At 43.7% G+C, this 23,170-nt stretch overlaps 2 protein-coding genes across 3 annotated transcripts in view; both read right to left on the bottom strand.

Moving 5' to 3' along the window:
• SCRN1 (secernin 1) overlaps window positions 1–5,607 on the bottom strand; it is a 55,995-nt gene extending 50,388 nt beyond the window's left edge. For both annotated transcript variants that reach the window (XM_045827183.1, XM_045827182.1), the window contains exon 1: window positions 5,428–5,607. The gene's annotated coding sequence lies outside the window, so the exon portion shown is untranslated. The remainder of the gene's footprint in view (window positions 1–5,427) is intronic.
• Window positions 5,608–12,399: 6,792 nt separating this feature from the next.
• FKBP14 (FKBP prolyl isomerase 14) lies at window positions 12,400–22,646 on the bottom strand. Its single transcript, XM_045828737.1, has 4 exons — window positions 22,281–22,646; window positions 19,686–19,837; window positions 16,486–16,613; window positions 12,400–14,763 (listed from the first exon to the last, which is right to left on the bottom strand). Exons 1-4 carry the CDS (start codon window positions 22,475–22,477, stop codon window positions 14,605–14,607), a joined length of 636 nt encoding a protein of 211 aa, XP_045684693.1. The 5' UTR covers window positions 22,478–22,646; the 3' UTR covers window positions 12,400–14,604.
• Between the last annotated feature and the right edge of the window lie 524 nt (window positions 22,647–23,170).

Raw genomic sequence — 23,170 nt, 5'->3', positions numbered from 1 at the left:
AGGGAAGGTTACATTCCAAACTCTACATTTACTCATAGGATAAATTAGGGAGTAACTGATTGCATTATAAATATATTCTTCAAATCACTCCAGAATACACCTGTAATGCAAAATATTCTAATATGAGGTTCCCAACTCTTCAATGTCAAAAAATTTTCATGGACCCTCCCATGTAACAGTCATTGCAGATGACTGGAAAAAATATGTAATGGGTACATGCTATGGATTTAGCAACACTTTCACTGAATGTGCATGTACCAAGTAGCAATCATCTTTGTGCATTTGAAAAATAGTCGTGCAGACATACATGGCTGTATTGTTTGGTCTGTGTGCGTTCAACGTTGGGACACACCTGGATTCAAACAGTGACCACATGATGTCCACCACATCCAGCGCTCTGTCCATCACTCCGGTGCATTTAACATATTACATCATTTAAAACAAGCTCAGACTGCATGTCTATCTCTCTTGCAAGAACTCTTTCACAGATCTGCAAATGAGGGAAACTATTCAACTAAATAATTAGCTATATACAACTATGCAACTGAGCTATGCACAGCTATTCAACTATATATAAAGCTACAAACAGCTATTCAATGATATATACAGCTTTATAAAGCTATTCAAATATATATACAACTATATACAACAATTCAACTACATACATTTATATACAACTACTCACCTATATATACAACTATTCAAATGCATGTATATATAAATATATATACAACTATTTAAAAATACAATGAGGGGAAAAGGAGAAATGAGCTGAATGGCCATTTCTCGCGATTACAACAATTTTTTTAATGCAGGAAAGAGTAGAAAAACAGCACAAGCAGGATTCCCTTTTTACTCAAGCTAGCCAAATTAGAAAAATATAGCTGGATCAAGTTCATGGTAAGGAAGCTGTTTTCCAGCACATGGCAGGTTGAAAGACAGTTTTTCATCCTTTGTAGCAATATGAAGAAAGAAAATGATTTGCATCCCATTAATGAAATACGAATTCCGGGTACAGTTCCTGTACTTACTAAGTTCTGTATCTGTAAAATCTGACCACGCTGTTGACCATGTACTGTTACGGGGATTAAATGAGATAATAGTGCAAAGTATCAAAATAGGGAAACATTCTAAAATGGTTTGTTCCCTTAACTTGTTCTTCAAGATCAGGGTTCTGGACGTATCATGAAAATGCAGATACAGCAAGAAGACCGCATGGAAGGGCAGGTGTGTGGTTACCTGCCCAAAGCCCTCTCTGTGGGGAAGGGCCAGAGGCTACCTAGCAAGCGGCATCTAGAGTCCTTCTGTCCTCGTTTTCGACATCGCTGCCATTGCGCCCACTAATTTGGCAGGGTTGCTTTGAATTATGACCTTCCTCTTCCCACCATCTGTTTTCCCTCCCATCTAAAAAATGCATGGTCTATTCTCAGCTTTTCCCATTAATGCGATGTGATATGTACCTATTAACCCTGTAAAATGGAATCCTAAAATATCTTCCCATTCTTAAAATGGTGGCACACACTCTGTTCCTATGAAAAAAAAATTAGCTAAACATTTGTTTCCTACAGAAGAAGTAAAGTAGTGATAAGATCTTGCTGGTAACCAGAGGGTTACTTTATATCTAGCAAAGTGGACTTAAAAACTACTTTATAAATGCCCATTTATGCCTCAGCCATTTGTTGTGTGTTACCATTAGAAAATGTACCACATTTAATTTTCTAAAGAAGCATTTATACATACAGATGAATATATCACTATGTATATACATATATGTGTACCTATACATTTTAAATCTCTTTCTAGCATGCTCACTTATTGGACTTTTATTTTTATTTGTTTTTTCAATCCTCACCCAAGGATATGTTTGTTGATCTTAGAGATAGAGGAAGGGGGTGAGAAACACAAAGATCTATGTGAGAGAAACATCAATCAGTTGCCTCCCGCATGCACCCTGACCAGGATCGAACCCACAGCCTAGGTATGTGTCCTGACCAGGGATCAAACCTGCAAAACTTTCATACAAGGGACAATGCTCCAACCAACTGAGCACCTGGCCTGGGCTGGACTCCTCATTATTTTTTAAAGTCTGATGACTTTAGTGCTTAGGAAGGACATTTTAACACATCTCATTTAATTCTTTCAGGTCACCAGGACACTGTTAAGTGCAATTTTAAAATACACAAAGGTTTTACTTTGAGAGAAGCAAACAATATTCAGAAGGGCACATTGTTGTAATTAGGACTTTTAAGAAGTCTGAGGAATTGCACCAGCATGTATTTTGAGCCCCTAAACACCTATGAGCGCTTTGTTCAACCCATGGAGAAATGGAGCTAAAAACACGTTTTCAAGGTCTTTATCATCTAGATTCTAGTGGCTGAGGTTGTTCTTAGGGCTCAATGACTGATTATTGCTGGACAAAGGGATCATGGGTGATTTTTAAAAAAATAACTTTGGTTTATCTATATTTTTTATTGTACTTCAACAAACACAAATAACGTGTTTATGCATCTTAAAAACTTATGATTTTAAATACCTTTGGCATATCGGGGGAATTTAAAGGAATGAATCTGCACATTCATGCTCTAATGCAGTTATTTTTTTAATGGTACATGTGGTCCCAGCATCTGTCCTCACTTCCCCATACCCAACCAGACCTAACTGCTAACTGCTTCACCATCGCCAGTGACCCACCCTGCTGCCTGCTCCAGCCCACCTCTCCTTCTGCAGACCGCTGGGCTGGAGCCACAGGATACCCAGAAGAAATATGTCCCACACCCTCCCCACCTCCGCACAAATACCAACCCAGGCACAATTTCTAGTTTTGCTTTAGTAGATCTGGGGGCACGGGTATGAGTCAGAGAATTCAAATTCAAATGATAGAAAAGGCCTGTCTTCAGAGCTGCTTCAAAGTATTTTAAATTAGGCTTGTTATTTCCTTGTACTTAAAATTAAATACTACATCCAAAAGCTATTAAATGCCCCATTTTGGTTTCTTCCTTTCTTTTTTTGTTAATGGCCTATTGGTTCTCCATAAGCATCAGCAACTAATTTTTAATCAGAGAATGTGCTTCTCGCCTCAAAGATTACGAATAAAATAATAATGTTTCCAGGGTTTAAATATAGAAGCCGTTTAGTCACTGCAAAATGTGAAGAGGCACACGCAGCTTAAGAAGCTAAATTGCCTGAATTGGGAAACCTATGGATTTTTAAAATTCATGGTACAGTTTGTTTTCGGGTTGCTCCGCTTACCACCCTCGTAATGACCAGTTTCCGTTTTCCCCCAGGCTTTCAAAGGTGGCCTGTGGAACCCTGAACTGGGGGAGGAGCCACAAGACCTGGGTTTCAGTCCTCACTGCCAGTTGCCAACCAGCTATATGACCTTGGGCTCAGTCCGTGCCCCCCCGCCCCGCCCCGCCCCCCGCTGGTTTGGGCTGCCCAGGCTGTAGAATCCAGTGGACACCACGGTGCTGGCAGGCTGCTTCCAGCATCACCATTCCTGACCTTTGTGCTAATCTTCCCCTGTCCCCTTATCCCCCAAACAAATGCCTCCTCATGCATCTCCTCCCCCTGAGTGAGAAGATGGGTGGCAGGACAGCAGTGAGGTGGGGAAGAAAGGCTGTTTGTTGAAGAGAGAGAAATCCTAACATGAGTCACCCTCCAAGAGTCTCCCATCCCCCTGGTGTCTCCGGGCTTGGTCATGGTGTTCCAGAGGTTCCTGCCATAAAACCTGCTCTAAGAACCTGGTATTTGTCAGGTGTACTGTTCTCAGGGGATGTTGACATTAGAAACCCATCTCTCTTAAGAGCCGGTTGTTCTGTGAGGACAAAACAACACTGAAGTTATGCATCAAACAGACATCAGCAGCCACATAAAATCCACTTTAGTGGAACCTGGAGAAAATCAGATCAAAATCACGGAGCGTTTTTAATTAGGTCTGTGCACCAGCTTTTGATTAAGTTACAGAAAATAAATGACAACCCCCCCAAACTTCCCTCTTCACCCTTCCAGAGCCCTACAGTACCCTGAAAAGTAGCCTGCTACAAAAATAACTCCCTACCCCGCCCCCCCAGGGCTGGCTGCAGCAACACCCAGGAGAGCCTTGCTTCCCGCCCCCTCCCCCCAATTCCCTCGCCGAGGCCTGAGTCAGGGGCAGCTCGTGTTAGCCGTGGGCCGCGCTGCTTCCGGCCGGCCTGATTTTTCATGCTGCCATATTGAATTCACATAGGTTTTCTCGGCGACCGATGCACCAGCTCTCCAGGCTTGGAACACAGGAGACGCACACCCTACCGGGAAGCTTGCCACCACCTAATTCAAGACACTTGCAAGACGGAGTTAAACCGCAGATTCAGAAAGCGCATGTTATTTAACGGCACCCTGACTCGGTTTTTGAGTCTCAGCAAATGACAGCTTCCTTAGATGCACTTGGGTTTAGCGGACATTTTTCACCTTTACCGTCCATTCTCTAAAGTTCAAAGGCAGGAGTGCCTCCTGCTTGCAGACTACACTCATCTCAGTGTGGTCGCCAGACAATCGACGCCCCAACAGCCAGGAGAAGCGAGGAGGCAAAGGCAAACTGCAGCGGATAATCCTCCAGAAATGCCTTGGTGCCTTATTTACCGATAAGTGGCCCCCGCGCCATCGCGATAATCTGCCTCCACATCCCTGCCTCCTAAGAATCGCTCCGGGCGTGGCTCGTGGACAAGTTGTGGCAAGTCCCGGCCAGAGTGGAGGAGAGCCGCAGCCCACCCGTTTGCCCTGAAGGGGAGGGGGTCCCCGGTACCCGATTCGGGACCGCGCACCGGGTGGACGTGGGGACAGAGACGGGCCACCGGCAGCGGTCCCGCCAGGCAGCCATGTTCGCGCGCGCGCGCGCCCACCCGCGCGGCAGGTGCGTTACCTCCGGGGAAGGTGCCAGGCCCGCTCCCGCGCCCCGGCGATCGCCGAACCCCGGGAGCGATCCAAGGGGTGGCGAGGGTGGGGGGCGCACAGGCACACACCCCAGCGGGGCAGCAACTTGGATATCAAGAACAGGAAACTCAGGGAAAGCAGCCCGGGGAGTTTGAGGCGAGTTAAAGGGAGATGGGGACATGGATGGGGCTGGGGTGTGGACCGTTGAGGGCAGGTTCCGACCAGGCTGCCGTCCTCGCGCCCAGGGTGGGGCGCCCCTCTTTTGCGCCCCCGCAGCCCATAAACCCCAGTCGCCCCCAACCCCGGTTCGAGGCCACCAATCCCCTGTTCCCCCGGAGACCCTAGGCTATCCCAGCCAGCACCGGCCAGGAGTGGGCCCCGGGGAGCGCTACCCGCGGGTTCGAGGGACAGCAGGCGGCCGCGAGGCGCAGAAGACGGCGATGGCGGATGGCGGTGAAATCTGCGGGGAGAAGCGGCTGCCGACGCCGTGCGCTCCGGGTCGTGCCGGCCGAGGCTCACCTGCCGGGCGGCGGGCTCAGGGAGCGGCTCTGCGGTGCTGATGCTGCAGCCGCCGAGGGTGCGGGAGCCGCCGCGGGCGCGACTACTGCAGCGACATCCGGGGCTGCAGCGGCAGGGGCGGAGGCGGCCGTCGGGCGCTTCCCCCTCCTCAGACTCCCGGCGCTGGGGCCCGCCGCCCCCGCTCACAGTTGGCCCGGCTCACGTGACCGCGGGGTCCACCCCGCCTCCCCCCGCCCGGGACCCGGGGGCCGCGCAGCACCAGTCGCGTCTGGGCCACCCGGGCTGCAGCGCCGCACTCGGCTCGGTGAGGCAGAGCGCCTGGCGGCAGGAGGAGTGGCCGACAGGGCGGATCCCGCGGCAGAAAGTGGCTCTTTGCTCGATTTTTATTTCTTGGTCACCGCCGGGGTGGCAGCTGTCACTAAAGGGAAAACCGGGGCTTTAAGAGAGCCAGGCCCCGCTTCCTCCGGGCGGGCGCCTCTCCAGGACTCCGCCGTTTGGTTGCTACCTGCGGGCCTTGGTGCCTAAGCGAGATGTCCCCGTGGAGAAACGTGTCCTGAACTTTGTTGACTCACACGTCCGAGCCAATTCCCTGGTTTTTAGATGCCATCCTGTGCTGCGTCGGTATGCCAGATCCTGTGCCTGGTACTTGGGCAGTGGGCCCCAGAGAGGTTAAGTAACTCACCCAAGGTCACATAAAAAGTGACAAAGCCCAGATTCCATCCCCAGGTTAATAACACAGGGGACAGGGGTGTGTGTGTGTGTGTGTGTGTGTGTGCGCGTGTGGGTGTACGTGTACAGGTGTGCTCTGGCGTCAAGGTCATTGGTCTGGACATGACCATCTATCTGTTAACAAAACACAGACTCTATCTTTTATGAATTAATAAAAAAGACTGTCCTGTAAAGAGAAAGTTCACAGGAAAACAAATGCAGTACCACTCAGGCACATGAAAAGTCGTTCAGGCTTACTTACCTTCAAATACAAGGTAGCCTTTTCCACCTGTCAGATTAGCCAAAACCCAAAAGTTGTATAACCTCCATGGAGGGCAGTTTGACAACATCTCCCCAAATAACAAATACATATACGATCTTTGGAGGGTTCCACTACTGGAACTTATCCTACAGATACGACACAGGCGTGAAATGATATGAGTGCAAGGTTATCCATTGCTGTATTATTTGTGCGGGCAAAGATTGGAAGTGAACGTCCATCAAGCAGGGACTATTCAAATAAATTACGGCACAGTACAATGGAATGCTGTCTGGCTATTTAAAAAATGAGGGAGCACTTAGTGAACTAATAGGTGAGATTTCCAACCTATATTAAGTAGGAGACAGAAGCCATGTGTAAAACATTGTGTGTGTTATCATTTGTGGGAAGAAAAAAAAATACACGTCTGTACTCTTATTTGCAAATGCATAGAATATCTTGGGAGGGATATATTAGAAACTGTAACAGTAGATGCCACCAGGGAGAGCCGAGTGGATGGAGGGAAGGAAAGGAGACTTTCTTGCCTGTCCTTTGAATGCTATGCTAATGATTGTGGTTCGCCACGTGAGCAAATGGATAGTAGGAGAGGGCTGAGGGAATTGGGGCAGATAATACTATAGAACAGAGCCTTGGTACACATGCTCTCGGAGCACAAAGGGACCTCATTGTGCATTTAATCCAACCAAGGGACCTGTAGTCCAGTGAGTTTAAATGGTATTAAATGTTCCTACATGACTTGTTCTAGGATCGACTGAATTCAGAGTCGCTGAGGCTGGGGCCAGGAGACCTGCATTTTGTCACGCTATTAATTGATTCCTTTATATATATATATTTTATTGATTATGTTATTACAGTTGTCACATCCCCCCCATGCCTCCACTCCATCCTGCACACCGCCTCCCACCTGCATCCCCCCTCTTTAGTTCATGTCCATGGGTCGTGCAAGTTCTTTGGCTTCTCCATTTCCTATACTACTAGTAACCTCTCCCTGTCTCTTTTCTACCTACCTTTTATGCTACTTATTCCCTGTACCTTCTTCCCGTTTTCTCCTCCTTCCCCTCCCCAGCTGATAACCCTCCATGTGATCTCCATTTCTGTGATTCTGTTCCTGTTCCAGTTATTCGCTTAATTTGTTTTTGTTTTTGTGTTTTTTAGATTCATTTGTTGATCGTTATGAGTTTGTTGTCATGTTACTGTTCATAGTTTTGATCTTCTTCTTTTTCTTAGATAAGTCCCTTTAACATTTCACATAATAAGGGCTTGGTGATGATGAACTCCTTTAACTTGACCTTATCTGAGAAGCACTTTATCTGCCCTTCCATTCTAAATGATAGCTTTGCTGGATAGAGTCATCTTGGATGGAGGTCCTTGCCTTTCATGACTTGGAATACTTCTTTCCAGCCCCTTCTTGCCTGCAAGGTTCCTTTTGAGAAATCAGCTGATAGTCTAATGGGAACTCCCTTGTAGGTAACTGTCTCCTGTTCTCTTGCTGCTTTTAAGATTCTCTCCTCATCTTTAATCTTGGCTAATGTAGTTATGATGTGCCTTGGTGTGTTCCTCCTAGGGTCCAACTTCTCTGAGACTCTTTGAGCTTCCTGAATTCCTGGAAGTTTATTTCCTTTGCCAGATTAAGGAAGTTCTCCTTCATTATTTTTTTTCAAATATGTTTTCGATGTCTTGCTCTTCCTCTTCTCCTTCTGGCACCTCTATGACTCGGATATTGGAACATTTAAAGGTGTCCTGGAGGTTCCTAAGCCTCTCCTCATATTTTTGAATTCTTGTTTCTTCATTCTGTTCTGGTTGACTGTTACTTCCTTCTGCTCCAAACCGTGGGTTTCAGTCCTGGTTTCCTTCCTTTCACTATTGGTTCCCTGTATATTTTCCTTTATTTCACCTTTCATAGCCTTCATTTTTCCTCTATTTTGTGACCATACTCAACCACTTCTGTGAGCATCCTGATTACCAGTGTTTTGAATTGTGTATCTGATAGGTTGGCTACCTCTTCATCACTTATTTGTATCTCTTCTAGAGCTTTGATCTGTTCTTTCATTTGGGCTGTTTTGTCTTCGTGCACCAGTGACGTAGTGAGGGGCAGAGCCTTAGGTGTTCACTGGGGCGGGACAACATACTCCCTGTGTTGTGACAGTGTATGTGGGGAAGGGGTCCGAGAGGGAACAGTGGCGCTTGCTCCACTCTTTGCCAGTTTTCAGTCACTTCCCCCACTACCCACAAGCAAATCGGGCCCTTCTGGTGCTGATTCCCCAGTGGGCGGGCTTGTGTATGTTCTAGGACCCTGTGGGTCTCTACAACAAACTCTTCTATGAGGCTGGGAGTTTCTGCCGCTGCCTCAACCCCCACAGGTGTTTTCAGTCAGAGGTTTGAGACATTATTGCCCCGCACTGGGGCCCTGGGTTGTGGGGTCTGTCTTGCTCCCCTGGTTGTTCCTCCTGGTTTACCTGCATGCAAATGTGGGACCACCTGCTCCACCAGCCACTGCCTTGCTGCCAGTCCTCTCCACCCAGCTGCCTGTCTGCGCCCTTCCTACAGGTCTGGATAAATGGTTGTCAGACTTCCATACAGTTCAATGTTCTGTCAGTGCTGGCTGTTTTTTGTTTTTAAGTGTGTTGTCCTTCTTTTGGTTGTGCAAGGAGGCACAGTGTGTCTACCTGTGCCTCCATCTTGGCCAGAAGCACCTAGTTGATTCTCTTGCACATTGACGTCTGAGAGCCAGACCTAGTTTGAGGGCACTCAGTAAGTCACTGCTGGAAAACAAATGCAGTTCTATGCCTTCCTGCGGCCATAATGGGTCACTTTTCATGTAGATGATGATACCTGCACACCAACGCTCCTCCACTGGCGGCAGCATGGAGCACCGGCCTAGGAGCCACCAGGCTACCCACTGGGCCTGAAACCTTTGAAGCCTAGTGCCCAGTCTCTCTCTCTACACGACCCCAGGGCCTCAGGCACGCAGCCAGGACCATGTGAGAACAGAGAGGCATCTGCTTTCCCCAAGGTCGGCAGGAAGACGCTGGTTATGTTATTAACATGTATTTAGCAGCAGCAATACACTTTGCCTCTGCTTCGTATACAGGAGACAGACAGTGCTGCTACTGAAGCCTCACAAATAGAGACAGGGGAAAGAAGAGCCAAACAAATATGGAGAACATCAAGAAATATCAATAAAGATTTTTATCACCGGTCTCAATCAACCACGTGAGGTGTAGGTGTGAGTGAATTACAAGGTTTCTGTGAGCTGCTTTGCAAGAGGGAAAAATCGCCTAAAATAGCCTGCAATTATTACAGTCTCTTATACTCCATCTAGCCATGTTCAGAGATTTAAGAGGTAATAAATAAAAGTATACCAGATTTTGGGGGTGGGGTTCCACAGAGGGAGGCAAAGATTTTTCTTTTTCCAGAAAAAAAGGGGGTGGAAAATAAGGTGTGGTAATTTCAGCTTTTATGCATCGTCATGCAGAGATCCTCATAAAAACTCCCTCTAGTCACCTGTGTCAGGGGAAAAGCACTATGGAAACATTTCTGGGTTTATTTACAAGCACTAATATGAAGACAGACTTAATGAGGAAACCATAAAGTTTTAGGTCCTGACAGATCTAAAAAATGTCAGAACTGTATTTCTTCACACATCCCCCTAATTTCAATTACATTAGGTACTTTAATAAATTTCTAGTTAATTCCTTTTTATTTAGGTATAATTAACATATTATATTAGTTTCAGATATATAACATAATAATTTGATGTTTGTATATACTACCAAATGATCATCACAGTAAGTGTAATTAAACATCCATTACCTCGTTTTGTTTTTCCCACCACTCCCACCCACCCAACCCATCCACACCTCCCACCCTTGATCCTACCCCCTTTTGGCTTTGTCCATGGGTCCTTTATACCTGTTCCTTGACGACCCTTCCTTCCTTCCCTCTTTATCCCCTCCTACCTGTCCTCTGGTTATTGTCAGTTTGTTCTTTATTTCAGTGTCTCTGGTTATATTTTGCTTGCTTGTTTGTTTTGTTCATTAGGTTCCACTTATAGGTGAGATCATATGGTATATGTCTTTCACCACCTGGCTTATTTCACTTAGCATAGTGCTGTCCAGCTCCATCCATGCTGTCACAAAGGATGGAGCTCCTTCTTTCTTTCTGCTGTGTAGTATTTCATTGTGTAAATGTACCATTGTTTTTTGATCCACTCATTTACTGATGGGCAGTTAAGTTGTTTCCAGCACTTGGCTATTGTAAATTGTGCTGCTATGAACATTGGGGTGCATAGGTTCTTTTGAATTGTTTTTTTCAGGATTCTTAGGGTATAATCCCAGCAGTGGAATTGCCAAGTCAAAAGGCAGTTTCATTTTTAGTTTTCTGAGGAAATCCCATACTGTTTTCCACAGTGGCTGCACCAGACCACATTCCCACCAGCGGTGTACTAGGGTTCCCTATTCTCCACAACCTCACCAGCACTTGTTGTTTGTTGATTTGTTCATGACGGCCATTCTGACCGTGTGAAGTGGTATCTCATTGTGGTTTTAATTTGCATCTCTCTGATGACTAGTGATGCTGAGCATCCTTTCATACGTCTATGGGCCATCTGTACATCTTCCTTGGAGAAGTGTCTGTTCAGGTCCTTTGCTCATTTTTTAATTGGGTGTTTGGTTTCCTGGAGTGGAGTTGTGTGACTTCTTTATATATTTTGGAGATCAAACCCTTGTCTGAGGTATCATTTGCAAATATATTTTCCCATATGGTAGGTTCCCTTTTCATTTTGCTAATGTTTTCTTTAGCCATGCAGAAGCTTTTTATTTTGTTGAAGTCCCATTTGTTTATTCTTTTGTTTATGTCCCTTGCCCTAGGGGACATATCGGTGAAAATATTGCTGCGTGGAATAGCTGAGATGTTCCTCCCTATGTTCTCCTCTAGGACTTACACTGTAAGTGGAACAACGTCACACTATTGTTAGCTACAAGTTTTCAGAGGGGGAATCATGTACAAGAGAGCATTTCATAACTATCTTCAGTAGAAAACTTTAAATACACACAGTATATAGTTTATACACAGTATATAGTACACCACATGTGTATATACACACAAATGCACATGCACACACATACATAATCTTTGGAAAGAAGAAAACTATTATTTTTTCCAAAATCTCTTGACTATGTATTCTTCTAAAGAAGTGAGCTCTAAGTAATTTTGAAAAAAAATAACATAGAATAATTTGGGAAAGCCAGACGATCCTTTTTCTGTTCTAGTACAGTTATTAATACAATGATACTTCACTTTTTTAACAAAAAGGTGAGAAATGTGTTTTTCCCATAACATTGCACCAAGTTTTTTCTCCTCTTGCAATTTGCAGACACTGAGAAGTCACCCATGCACTCAGTTCAGTGAGGAGAGATAGCATGCTGGTATCTAAATAGCCTTACGGAGGTAAGCAATATCCTGTATCACAAATAAGAGGAGGAATAAAACTTCATTTCTGCAAGGAGAGTTTCAAATAGCTAATCACCCACCTGAAACAGAAATCATTTTCTTGTTATTTTTATAGCACCCCAGCATTTTATTTAATTACATAGGGTATTTTATAGCACTAATTTACTCAGTAGGCATTAATCATCATCATACCTACTCATGACACACAATAAAATCCCAAGCCAAAACAAAAGTGATAACTACCATGGAAAAACAAACAAAAAGCCCACAAATACCATCTCCAGAACCCCAAATTCACTATTAAGTATTGCCCTCAATGCTGAAGGTTTAATGCTGATTTCAAAACACTTTGCACCAAATCACAGCTTTCCTTACAAATGTATCTGAACAGAGTAGATAATTGGGCACATTCAAAACGTCATTCTACCCCTCCCCAAACTACCTATCCTTCTCCCTCCCTTGGTTTCGATAGAAAACCTAGAAAACCAGTTAAGAAAATCAATAAAGGGCAGAGGAAATCAGCAAAGAATTTTTCACGCAACCAGTTATTTCCCAAATAGACTTTATTTTGAAAAGAACACCATAACATGGCAGTGTAAATGTCAATGACACACCTAGCAGTATTAATGAGTCCAAGTACGTACAAGTGGAGTGGCGGCCTGTGTCTGATTACTCCCACAGATGAAAAGGTACAGAGAGACAACCGCCGCCACTTACATGTTTCCATTTCACACTTGTGTCTAAATGTTTTTGTGGGAATTGATACAGAGTCACCCGAGATAAAGAAATGTGCTGCCTGAATGATCAAAATTCTTTTGACTTTCCTTGCTCTGCCATAGAGAGCATCGCCAGTGATGTTTCTACAAAGTAGCACCACGTGACAAGCTACTCACTTCCTTTCCTCTCCTCCTGCCCCATGAGGCTTTCTGCAGTGCGACTTCCAACTCTTCCAGGTTGAGGAAAATGGCAGTGATTTTAAGAGTTTTCTAGCTATAGCCAATTTAATCAGAGAAAGGTGTTAGCGAGGAAAACAATATATAATCACTGAAAGTCTATGTATGATGTAAGAGTTGTTCATGATTCTTTAAAGAAAAACAAAAAAAAAATCTAGAGCTAAACAGGAATGAAAAGACTAAGATACATATCGGGAACGTCATACCACACCCGGGCTTAATAAGGCAGTTCATCGCTGACCCCAAGATTGTTCAGCAACACCAGAGCCAGGTATGGGTCAAGGGGGGCACTCTAAGGCACCAGAAATAGCCAGTAAAGCATCTTCAAAGGATAAGGACCCAAAGACAAAAAACAGGAAAGCAAACTGAAGAGAAAATTAGACCCAGTGAATGCAAGTTTTACTTTTCAATAGTAGAGGGTAGTAGAGCGATAACGAACTTGGGGACTGAAACATGGTTCGGCAAGTTAGTTGTTGACCTGAGCCACAACAATTGATCTCCTCGAACGACAATTTGCTCATCTACAAAACAGGTGCGTGAAGATCCGTCAGCTTTTCTCATGGGCTTCAGGTCAATGAGAATTCGAGCCAATGGTGTATCTATGATCACTTTGTAAAGGATACAAGACTATTCTTATTCTTAGTAAACGGGGATTTGCACACTTTTTAAAGTTCTTAAGGATAAAAGCCAACTGAAGAAGACATAATAAAATCATCACATTTTTGACCCAGGATAGACCTTATTCAACAGCAGCTGCCGTGGGTCTGCCTTTTTTCTGATGGAGCAGTAACAGGGAAATTTTGACTGGCTAACTAATCACAACACAGTGCTGTTATAGGATAACGCACAAGTTATAGACTATTGATTAAACACCAGGAAGGGTGATCTGTGAGCCTTAAAAGGTAAGCACTGACTAAATACAACTTTCTACCTCGACTACAATATTTTGACACATTTTATTAAGAAACACATATAAACAATTGATTCTATTTACCATGAAAAGTCAGTAGCAATCAGGAACCAAACCTCCCACAGGGTGGGGGCAAAGTGGGTTTACAGTTGTGAGTATGTGAAACACAGAGATCATTCTCATATTATTATGTGTTAATTATCGTATTATTTCCCATACAAACAACTGTACGCCTGCTTCTGCCGCACCCTGTATAGCTTCAGTCCTAGGCGGGACATTCGATGCACGCACAGTTGTAAGCTGTTAACTTGGTTCAACGCTTCAGCATCGCACATCTCCTCAGCAAAGCAGTTAACAAGTAGAGTTCAACAATCATTTTTCTGTTGGTCCAGGCAGAAACGCAAAGGCAGGTGCAGACACACTGTTCCATGATGACATGGAAACAGCAAGCTCTGGGTGACCGCAACGGGCTTTGCAAACGTCAGTGTCTAACTCAGAGGAAACAAGGGGAGCAGACACCGAGGGTGCTGCTTTAGGCTACACTTGCACTTGTGTTGGGCAGGGCCCCGGTTGTGATAGTTTAAAAGTGTAAGTAGGCCACAAGACTTCATATATGAAGGTAGACATTGGTCCAGAATTCTTCTTAGTCAAAGACAAGTACAATTTTTTCTTCCCCATAATTTACCAGAAAGAAATGGGTACTTAGAAATCCAAGGGGTTCTTTAAATAACATTCAGAAAAATACATAAAAATAACAAAAAAACACAAAAAACAACAAAGAACAGAACAAAACAACATTAAAAAATAAGACTTTCTTTAAAGACAGCTGGCCTCTCTTTAATGGTGGATGCTATATAAAATAAGCAGATATTGCTCTATAACTCATCGTGTTTATATGTGAATTCTCTGGCAGATATAAATCCATCTTTGTCTTCATCTTCTTTATCAAAAATATCCTCCACCAGAACATCGTGATGACTGTCGTTCACCACCGCACCATGCTTTTCAAACTCCTTCTTTAAATACACTTTAACCTACAAAATAACAGGCCTGGTTAATAATTCTAATTCATCAGACACCCATATGGAGCCAATCAGTATCACAGGCTGGACTGGTAGCTCACTGCATGATGCATAACAACTACTGAACAGCGCCTGTAGGGTACATTTCTAATGGCAGTAAAAGAATCACGAAGACTTTTTTTCCCTCAAAAACTCCTGCTGTATCGCTACAGTAGGGACACAGAATATTGCCCTGTGGCAACGATCAGCCTTCCATCATCAGAAAAACACCCAATTTTCAAAGCACACCACCTGTTCTCGACCTGCGTCTACATCAAGCCAAGCGTTTGAAAGGCAGCGTCTTTCAGTGCATTCACTTATCCACATTGCGTTTCCTAACGAGGGTCAGAATTCCAGACATCTGCCCTAAAATCCGATTCCACGGTGGCGTTTTCAATTTAAATAAGTGTCTGGGAACAGTGCATGCTGGGGACCTGCCTATGACCACGTCCCATGACCTTCCGATCTCAGAAATTACGGCAAAACCCAGCCCGAGGAGTGGTGCGCAGACACAGGTTTCCACTTCCGTATCTTTAAATACTCTGGTATTTAAAGAGAGAACAAAATACTGTTCCCAGTTAAACACCAGCCTCACTATAATGGAATATACAACCTGCATTTTCATTTTTAATCATATTCTTATCACTCCTTTTGTCAGATCAGCAATTTCAAATCCTCTTGCCTCCTCTTACCACCAACGGGCAAACATATAGTATATATTTATTTTTAAGGTCAAGGTGATTTAATGCAGTTGTAAAAGGAAAACTGGTGAAGGTCTGCCCTGGCCGGCCGCACAGTTGGTGAGTTAGAGAGTCGTTTCCACACACCACGTGGGGTGGGGGTTTCCACATACCACGGTGGGGGTTCAATACCCCAGCAAGGGCACATGCAGGAAGCAACAAACGGATGCATAAGTAAGTGGAACAACAAACTGATGTTTCTTTTTTTCTATCCCCCATCCTCTCTCTCTGAAAAAAAAAATTAGTAACTCAAAATTTAAATTAAAAAAAGACATGATGAAGTTCTGTAAATTAATGTAGAGTATATCTCTAAGGTGCTTGCTGCTAATTGTTAGGAAATCACTACAAAATGCATTTAACAGCCAGTCTACAGGTTTAAACAAAAACTGTCCACAAGAGATATTTCTCAGGATATCCTATGTTTCTGATACAGTAATTCCAAAATGGGAACGCTTTCAAAAATTCAGCACAGTCCTGCCCAGTGTGGCTCAGTTACTCGGCATCACCTTACAAACCAAAGGTTGCCGGTTCGATACCTGGTCAGGGCACATGCCTGGATTTTGGGTTCGTCCTCAGATGGGGCACCAAGGAGAGGCAACCCATCAGTGTTTCTCTCTCACGTCAATGTCTCTCTCCCTCTCTTTCTCCCTCCCTTCCCCTCTCTCTAAAAATAAATAAATAAAATCTTAAAAAAACAAAACAACTCAGGGCAACCTTAAACACTAGGGAGAGAAAAAAAGCAAAAGAATAAATGGTGTGTTTTTCAGTCTCAATATGGTTCTCTCCAAAACAATGATATCCCAGGAAAAAGTCCATTTTCATACCATAGGCATTTTAAGAAGATTTAGAAATAATATTTTATTCAAGTTAAAAATAAATTTCCTTTAAAAATATATTTCTTGAAAAGCGAGCTGAAAGAAGGGAAGAAAGACCGAGTAGGGGAAGGAGCACCCACCTCATCTTTGGAGAGTCTCCAGTCGTCGTTAAGATCCATTTCTTGGAATGATTCGTGGGACCTTGGTCCATTTCGAATCTCCAGGAGATCGATGTTAAATATCAGTGTACTCTCTGGCGGTATCTTACCTAACGTGAAGGGGGGGGGGTGCAGTTTTATCAAAAAGATCCCAAAGTTGTGATGATAGAAAACTTATGGTATTGGACAAATGATTCTTTTTATTGAATGAAATGAAGAGCCCTCCTAAGATTATCACGTGTAATGGAAATTACTTACAATCATATTTTACTCAAAAAGTAGAATAAAGAAGGAATAATCCAAACTAATAGATCAAAAGCATTCTGGTTTTATCTTTGCAATTAGAAAATTGTTTTACACACAAACACACACGCCTAATGGCCTGGGTGTTAACATTTCAAATATACTTAAGTCAAGAATGACTCGAAGTGCTCTAGCTGTTTCAGAGTTACTAACAGTGGTTTACTAACTTGGGTCAGAAAGTCTCGACGGAAAGACTGCCACCTCCACCACCGGAGGTGGCTGACGGCTGAACGGGCTCTGGCGTCACCCTGTCTAGGTCTGCAGCTCACGTCTGCCCATCTCTAGGCCTCAGTTTCCCAGTCTGTAAAACACTAATGGCAGTCACGCCCACCTCCAGAGTCTGTCTGCTGGCAAGATGAAGGAAAGTGAGTCCGTGCAAAGCACTTAGCGTGATGCTTGATCAATGGTAAGCTCTCAATATGTGTTGCTAAAATAGAATTCTCTTGTAGGCTTTAAAAACAATCCAGAAAGGGTTAACAATTCCAGAAAGTTGGAAAGCACCCCCTCAGATATAGGACATTATACATATGTGAAAGAAATTTCAGGAAAGAGGAGAAATTAAAACACATTCCTGAGAAGAGAGGTAAGAATTTTTTAAAGTGAAAAGAGCATTTTTAAATCCCCAGAGACCTTTAAAAAAATTTTTTTTCTGGCAAATACAGACTTTTTTTTTTACCTGTCTCCTTGTAACTATACCTAAGGTACAGCCCTAGGTAAACATCCAAGCATTTCTCAGTCTCCCCACCCCACAGAATCCCAGGAAAGGGCACGTGTCAGTGCTGAGGAGAGAGAACTTACGCTGTGTCTGTGGCGCTGCCATTCCCGACCTAGACAGAGGGGGGGCATGCACGAGGTCGCCGAGAGAACCGGTCCCTTTCCAAAGGCGGCATGCAAACGAGGTACTACAGGACTACAAAATTAGTGTTACACATTAGCAGAATTAGTTTCACGGTGCGCAGTTTGAAGGAAACAACTCAGGTTTACATCCCTACTGGTTATGAAGGAACATGCAGCTCCATGCAGTGGGGCAAACACTTTAGGGACTAATGGACTAATGCTACATGTTTAAATATTAAAGGAGGCACAGTAAAGACACAGGAAGGTGAGAGGATACATTGGAGCATCAGAGAACACTTTCTACACACTTGATTCTCTAAAGGGAATGATCGTGGAAAGAAGGAATGAGTTTGGTTAGTAAATCCCATTCTATGCGTAAGGTTTATACAGCAAGTTCCAGTTCCATTTTAGAACACACGATGCTTCATGTATGAGACCTATTATTTTCTTCCCAGGAAACTGGGACTTGGGCTCCCACTTTGTGAATGGCTTAGACCTGGGGATGCTGTGAAGTCAGTATTCCCACTGCATCAGAGTGCTCCTTCGTCTGGTTCTCACGGCTACTTAGAACTTTTTTCTCTTCATCATATAGGTAATATGTGCCCATTGCAGAGATTTGGGAAGTGACAGAACCAGAAATAAAAATAACTCTCAGCCCCATTGTTAACATTTTTATTTATTTCTTTGTGACTCACTTTGTATGTGTATTACTTTTTTCTAATACTTACTATCATAATATAATCTATGCTGTACCTTTATTTTCTAATTTTATATATAATATTATAGCATACACATTTTGGATATAATTATTTAAATCTTTGAAATGCCATTTTTAAGTAACTGGGCCATATTTTATCTTGCTAAATAAACCCTTCTCGTTACACACTTAAGTTGGTTCCAATTTTTATTTTTTTTAACTTTTATTTTCTTGCCATGAGAAACAACATGGTAATGGACATCTCTATTCACAAAACTTTCTTCCTACACCTGGTTATTCCTTTAGGTTAGGTTACAATAAAGCATCACGGGATACATGCCCATGCCTAGGCTTCTGGCCTCTGGGAAACAGCCCTTCAGGAGGCCAAACAGGTTCCCACTCAGACAGCAGGTCTACCCGCCTGCCCTGGAGCAAACAGCACCGGGGTTCCCTGGACCAGCTCCCCTGCCTGCTTGTGTTCTCCTAAACCAGGGGTGTCAAACGCATTTTCACCAGGGGCCACATCAGCCTTGCGAATGTAAGGGCCGCATGTAATTGCAACTCCTTAAAGTTAAGGAGTAGTTACATTTACACATTCCTAAAATTACATTCCACCCTTTGAAGGCAACCACGAGGCTGATGTGCACGCTCCACCCCTGTGAAAATGAGTTTGACACCCCTGCCCTAAATTCATTTCAAGTCACTCCATTGTTTCACGTTAAATTACCAAAAACTGTGTAAGCTTTCTTGTGGAAACTTCAGTTGAGTGTCACACACAGCTCACACCCAAAACTGCAGGTCATGCCTTAATCATCTATATTTCAAAACCACAACTCATCAAAATACTTATGCTGATTAATCGCTCTTTCTGCATCGTGAAAATAAATTGGAGAGTTTCAGTTGGGGAGGCTGAGAAAGTTCTGGAGATGGAGAGCAGTGATGTCAGCACAACATGTGAATGGACTTACTACCACTAAATGGCGCACTTAAAAGTGTTTAAATGGTAAATATTATGTTATGCATACTGTAGCGCACGCGCATGCACGCGCGCGTACACACACACACACACACACACACAGAAAAGAAGCCATCGTACTGGTGAACAATGTTAATAACTGAGTTGAAGTTTCCAGGACCTTTTTCATTGTTAGCTCAGTACACCATTTAGATATCATGGCTTTAATTGGCCATTTCAAATGACAATCAAGACATAATTATATTTTCCACAGAAATACAAGTCCTGAATTTACTTCTAGGGGGGAAAATACACAGTAGTTACCCTAACTGCTGCTCCTCGTTTAGAAAAGCACGCTAGCGCTACAGAAAACTGTGGAAGCGTCATTACCTTTCCCTTCTTTTCCGTAGCCCAGGGCGGGAGGGACGATGAGCTTCCTCTTCTCTCCCACACACATTCCCTTCAGGCCCTGGTCCCAGCCTTTGAGAGCCTCCAGGATGCCCAGCGTAAACCAAATGGGCTGACCATTGTTATGTTTGTGACTACGATAGAAAGAAAACACATTAGAACATTTTAGTAGCTTTTTTTTATTGCCGTGGTGCATTTTCCCCCACCTATAGTGGTTAAATTTGGAAATTAACAAAAACAGCTATACACACACACACAAAACCAAACCAACTTTATGGTGTAATTCAATTCACTGTCCATATTTCTTGATGCAAATTTCACACTGATGACTCAGCTAGAGAAGTGCAAAGGGCATAGTAATAAAAACAGTCAACAGTTATTTGAGCATTTACCATATACCAGGTATTACCCCAAATGTTTTGCCTCTTTTAACTCTAACAATCATTGTATGAGGTAAATGCCATTATCCCCTATTGTACAGATGAGGAAACTGAGGTTAAGCATGCTAGTGTTTGACCTAACTACAAAGTTCAAGGTCTTAACCCTAAAGTGATGCTGTCCCAGCAAGGCTACTGGGTGCAGAAGAGGGAGAAAACTAGTTATGAGTGGGTGAGTTTCAGAAGGAGGCTGAGAGACTAAAAAGAATTTATGACCCACATTCGTGTCCATACCCACACGGATACCATGAGAGTGAGGAGCATAGCGTCTTCTGGCCTACCTACAAAGTTCCTTACATACAGCCTGCTGATGGCTTTGCTGGCTGGGAAAGCCTGCTTTTCTGTGCTTTATCCCCCTGCCCAGACCCTGGCCCCATTCTCTCTGCAGGGGTCTACTGTGGGGTTATGCAGGAAAGCCTGGAGGGGTAGCCCCTCAAGGACTCAAGAAGAAGAAAATGGTCAGGATATCCTGGCTCAAGAGTTGAAGCGAGGCCAGCCCAAGAAAACCGACCTGTGGAGCTGCTGGAGGCCTTGAGGGCCAGGTAGTGTCTGAGACTCAGCCCCCTTTTGGTACAGCACGGAAAGTGCTCTGTACAAGAGTATCTTGCAGGTGAGAAAGGGAAGCCAGTCTCTTAGGCTTCATGGGTCCATGGTCACTAAGTCTAGATAAAGGTCATTTATCCTTCATTTCTCCCTATGATCCAAGTAACAAAATGCCCATTGTAGAAAATCTGGGAAGAGTAGAAAAAATAAAAAGGAAAGAAACAATCTACCACCCGGCACCAACTATAGTTTTGGCACATTTCTTGTCACGGCTAAAGGGTTTAAACCTTTACTTATTTAGCTCGTAGGCTATGGGTCTAGAAATGGCAAACATTCTTTATAAAATGACCATTTTATGGTACTTCTTCATCATTCTCAGGGCGGTTCCTGACCATTTACATGGAGGCCTCATTGATTACTAGACTTTAGCAGCAAACTGCTTGATGATGCCCGTGACTGACATCGCAGTCCACATGGGCTTCCGGTTCTGAGTCCTGAAAGAAATCGGTGTGGATCTAAAACAGATCAGACTGAAAATAAGAATATAATTGGAAATTTAAAATGAAAATCATGATTACTATTTGACATCCACTGTGCAATGGCCTTGACATAAGAAGACAGGGTTGCTAAGAATTCTATGGCAAGATGTCATTTTAGAGCCTTTTGCAAGGGCTAACAGAGCTCAGAAAAGAGAGCCAATCACTTCTCTCAAACCTCAAAGCAGGCCAGATCTGAATGCCCCGGTTTGATAGACGGATAGATAAATGAATGGACCGTGATGGAGAGATGCCAAAGTTTTTAGTCACTCCAGTATCAAGCACAGGGCCTAACATAAAGGAAATGTTCAAATCAATACTTTTGGAATGCAGTAAGTAGAATCAATGCCTGATTGGAAATTATTACACTTGTAAAACTTTCATACGTTACAATTTGTTTATAGAACAGAAATAATGATAGTTTAACCACCTGAAAATTCTTCACTGTAGGTAAAGGATTAATCATCCATAACCACACCCATACACATCAATTAAGTCCTTGAATTTCTAAAAAGAGACAAATGATTAAATAAATCATGGTCCTGTGCCATGTCCTATATCAGGACAAAAGTTAAATAGGTCAGGGAATTAGCATTAACATATCCTACAACAGGCAAATAAATGATTGTGTATCGCGCTCATGAAGTAGCTCTGAAAAGTTTTAAGTCAATTTCACTGACACCAAATTAAAAATGGATCTGAGTCATTTTCCCTCAGGAATGAAGTTTGAGAAGCAGAATTCCTTCAAGCTTTTTAAAATTCATCATTTTATTATACCCCAAAATATTCTGCAGTATTTCAGAGATTCTAGGTCGAATTTTTACAATAAAAAATGAACAGCTTTATCTTGACTACATGTTTCCAGTAAGACCTTAAAAAGTCTCCTTATAGAAGATTGGTTTCAAACAATTTCCTTTCCCCAAAGAAGAAAATAAGATATTTCAGTTTTGGGTTTTTTTTTTAAGAGTGGTAAAACTTGGTACACGCTGCCTTTCCTGCCGTTAAGCAGGCATGGACGGGTGGGTTCTTCGCTGTTTTTCCTGCGGGGAATAATTACTTACGTGGAGTGAAATAAAGAGCCATCCTTTTCTAAGTAGCCTTCATAGTGGACCAACATCAAATCCCCCCCTTTGGTCTTGCGATGGCAGATGAACGGCTTCTGGAGCACTTCAATCTTCACTTCTGGTTCGGGGATCAGAGCCCCGCTCAGAGAAGTGACTAACAGCGTCAGGACGGAGTTCCACAAAAAAAGCCTCATGTTGCTGGAGCAGGGAAGTAGTTCCTACAAACACAGAGAAAGGACCCCGGACCTCAAAGGGTTAAGAATGCACGTAGTCGATGACTTAAGGACAACGGCCTCTAGCAAGTTCATGACTCCCTTCTTAGCAGACGTGGCAGGTTTACTATCTGCAACTTTCCCACGCACTGCGAACCCACCTCTAAAGAGTTAAACCCAAATCCCGAGCAGGAGTAGCGCTTACTCCGTGTACAGACTCCCATTGGCTTGCAGTGCTGTCCCTCAGGCACCTCTCAAGCCAATGATGCCGCAGGAACGTAATTTACCACCCGCCCGACCAGGAGTCGGCCAGAGTGAACCACCCAGAATGGTCCTAGAGTCCCGAGGATTAAAGAATTCCGCAACTTGGAATTTTGGGAGGGGTGGGGCAAGGAGCTAAACGGAAATTTCCAGGGCAGATTTACTTGTGTAAAGACAGGGGATGAGGGTGGTGAGAGGAGTCCTGGGGCCTTGTGAAATGGTAGAGATTTCCTGAAGTATTTTTTCTCACCGTAGGGGAGAAGCCCCAGGATTCCACAGTCTAACACCCCTGCTATTGCTTATTATTTAACTTACGGTGTAAACAATAAAGATGTACAGTGCTGTAGGGTTCAACGAAGTGCGTTCCTGTGAGTGACCCTTACTCCACTGCCAGTAGGGGGCAGGTTCTCGTAT

This window comes from Phyllostomus hastatus, unplaced genomic scaffold, assembly GCF_019186645.2.
Source record: "Phyllostomus hastatus isolate PE091 unplaced genomic scaffold, TTU_PhHast_1.1 phas_scaffold_78, whole genome shotgun sequence".
In the NCBI taxonomy this organism is placed as follows: Eukaryota; Metazoa; Chordata; class Mammalia; order Chiroptera; family Phyllostomidae; genus Phyllostomus; species Phyllostomus hastatus.
This window is presented reverse-complemented; position numbering and strand designations above follow the sequence as displayed.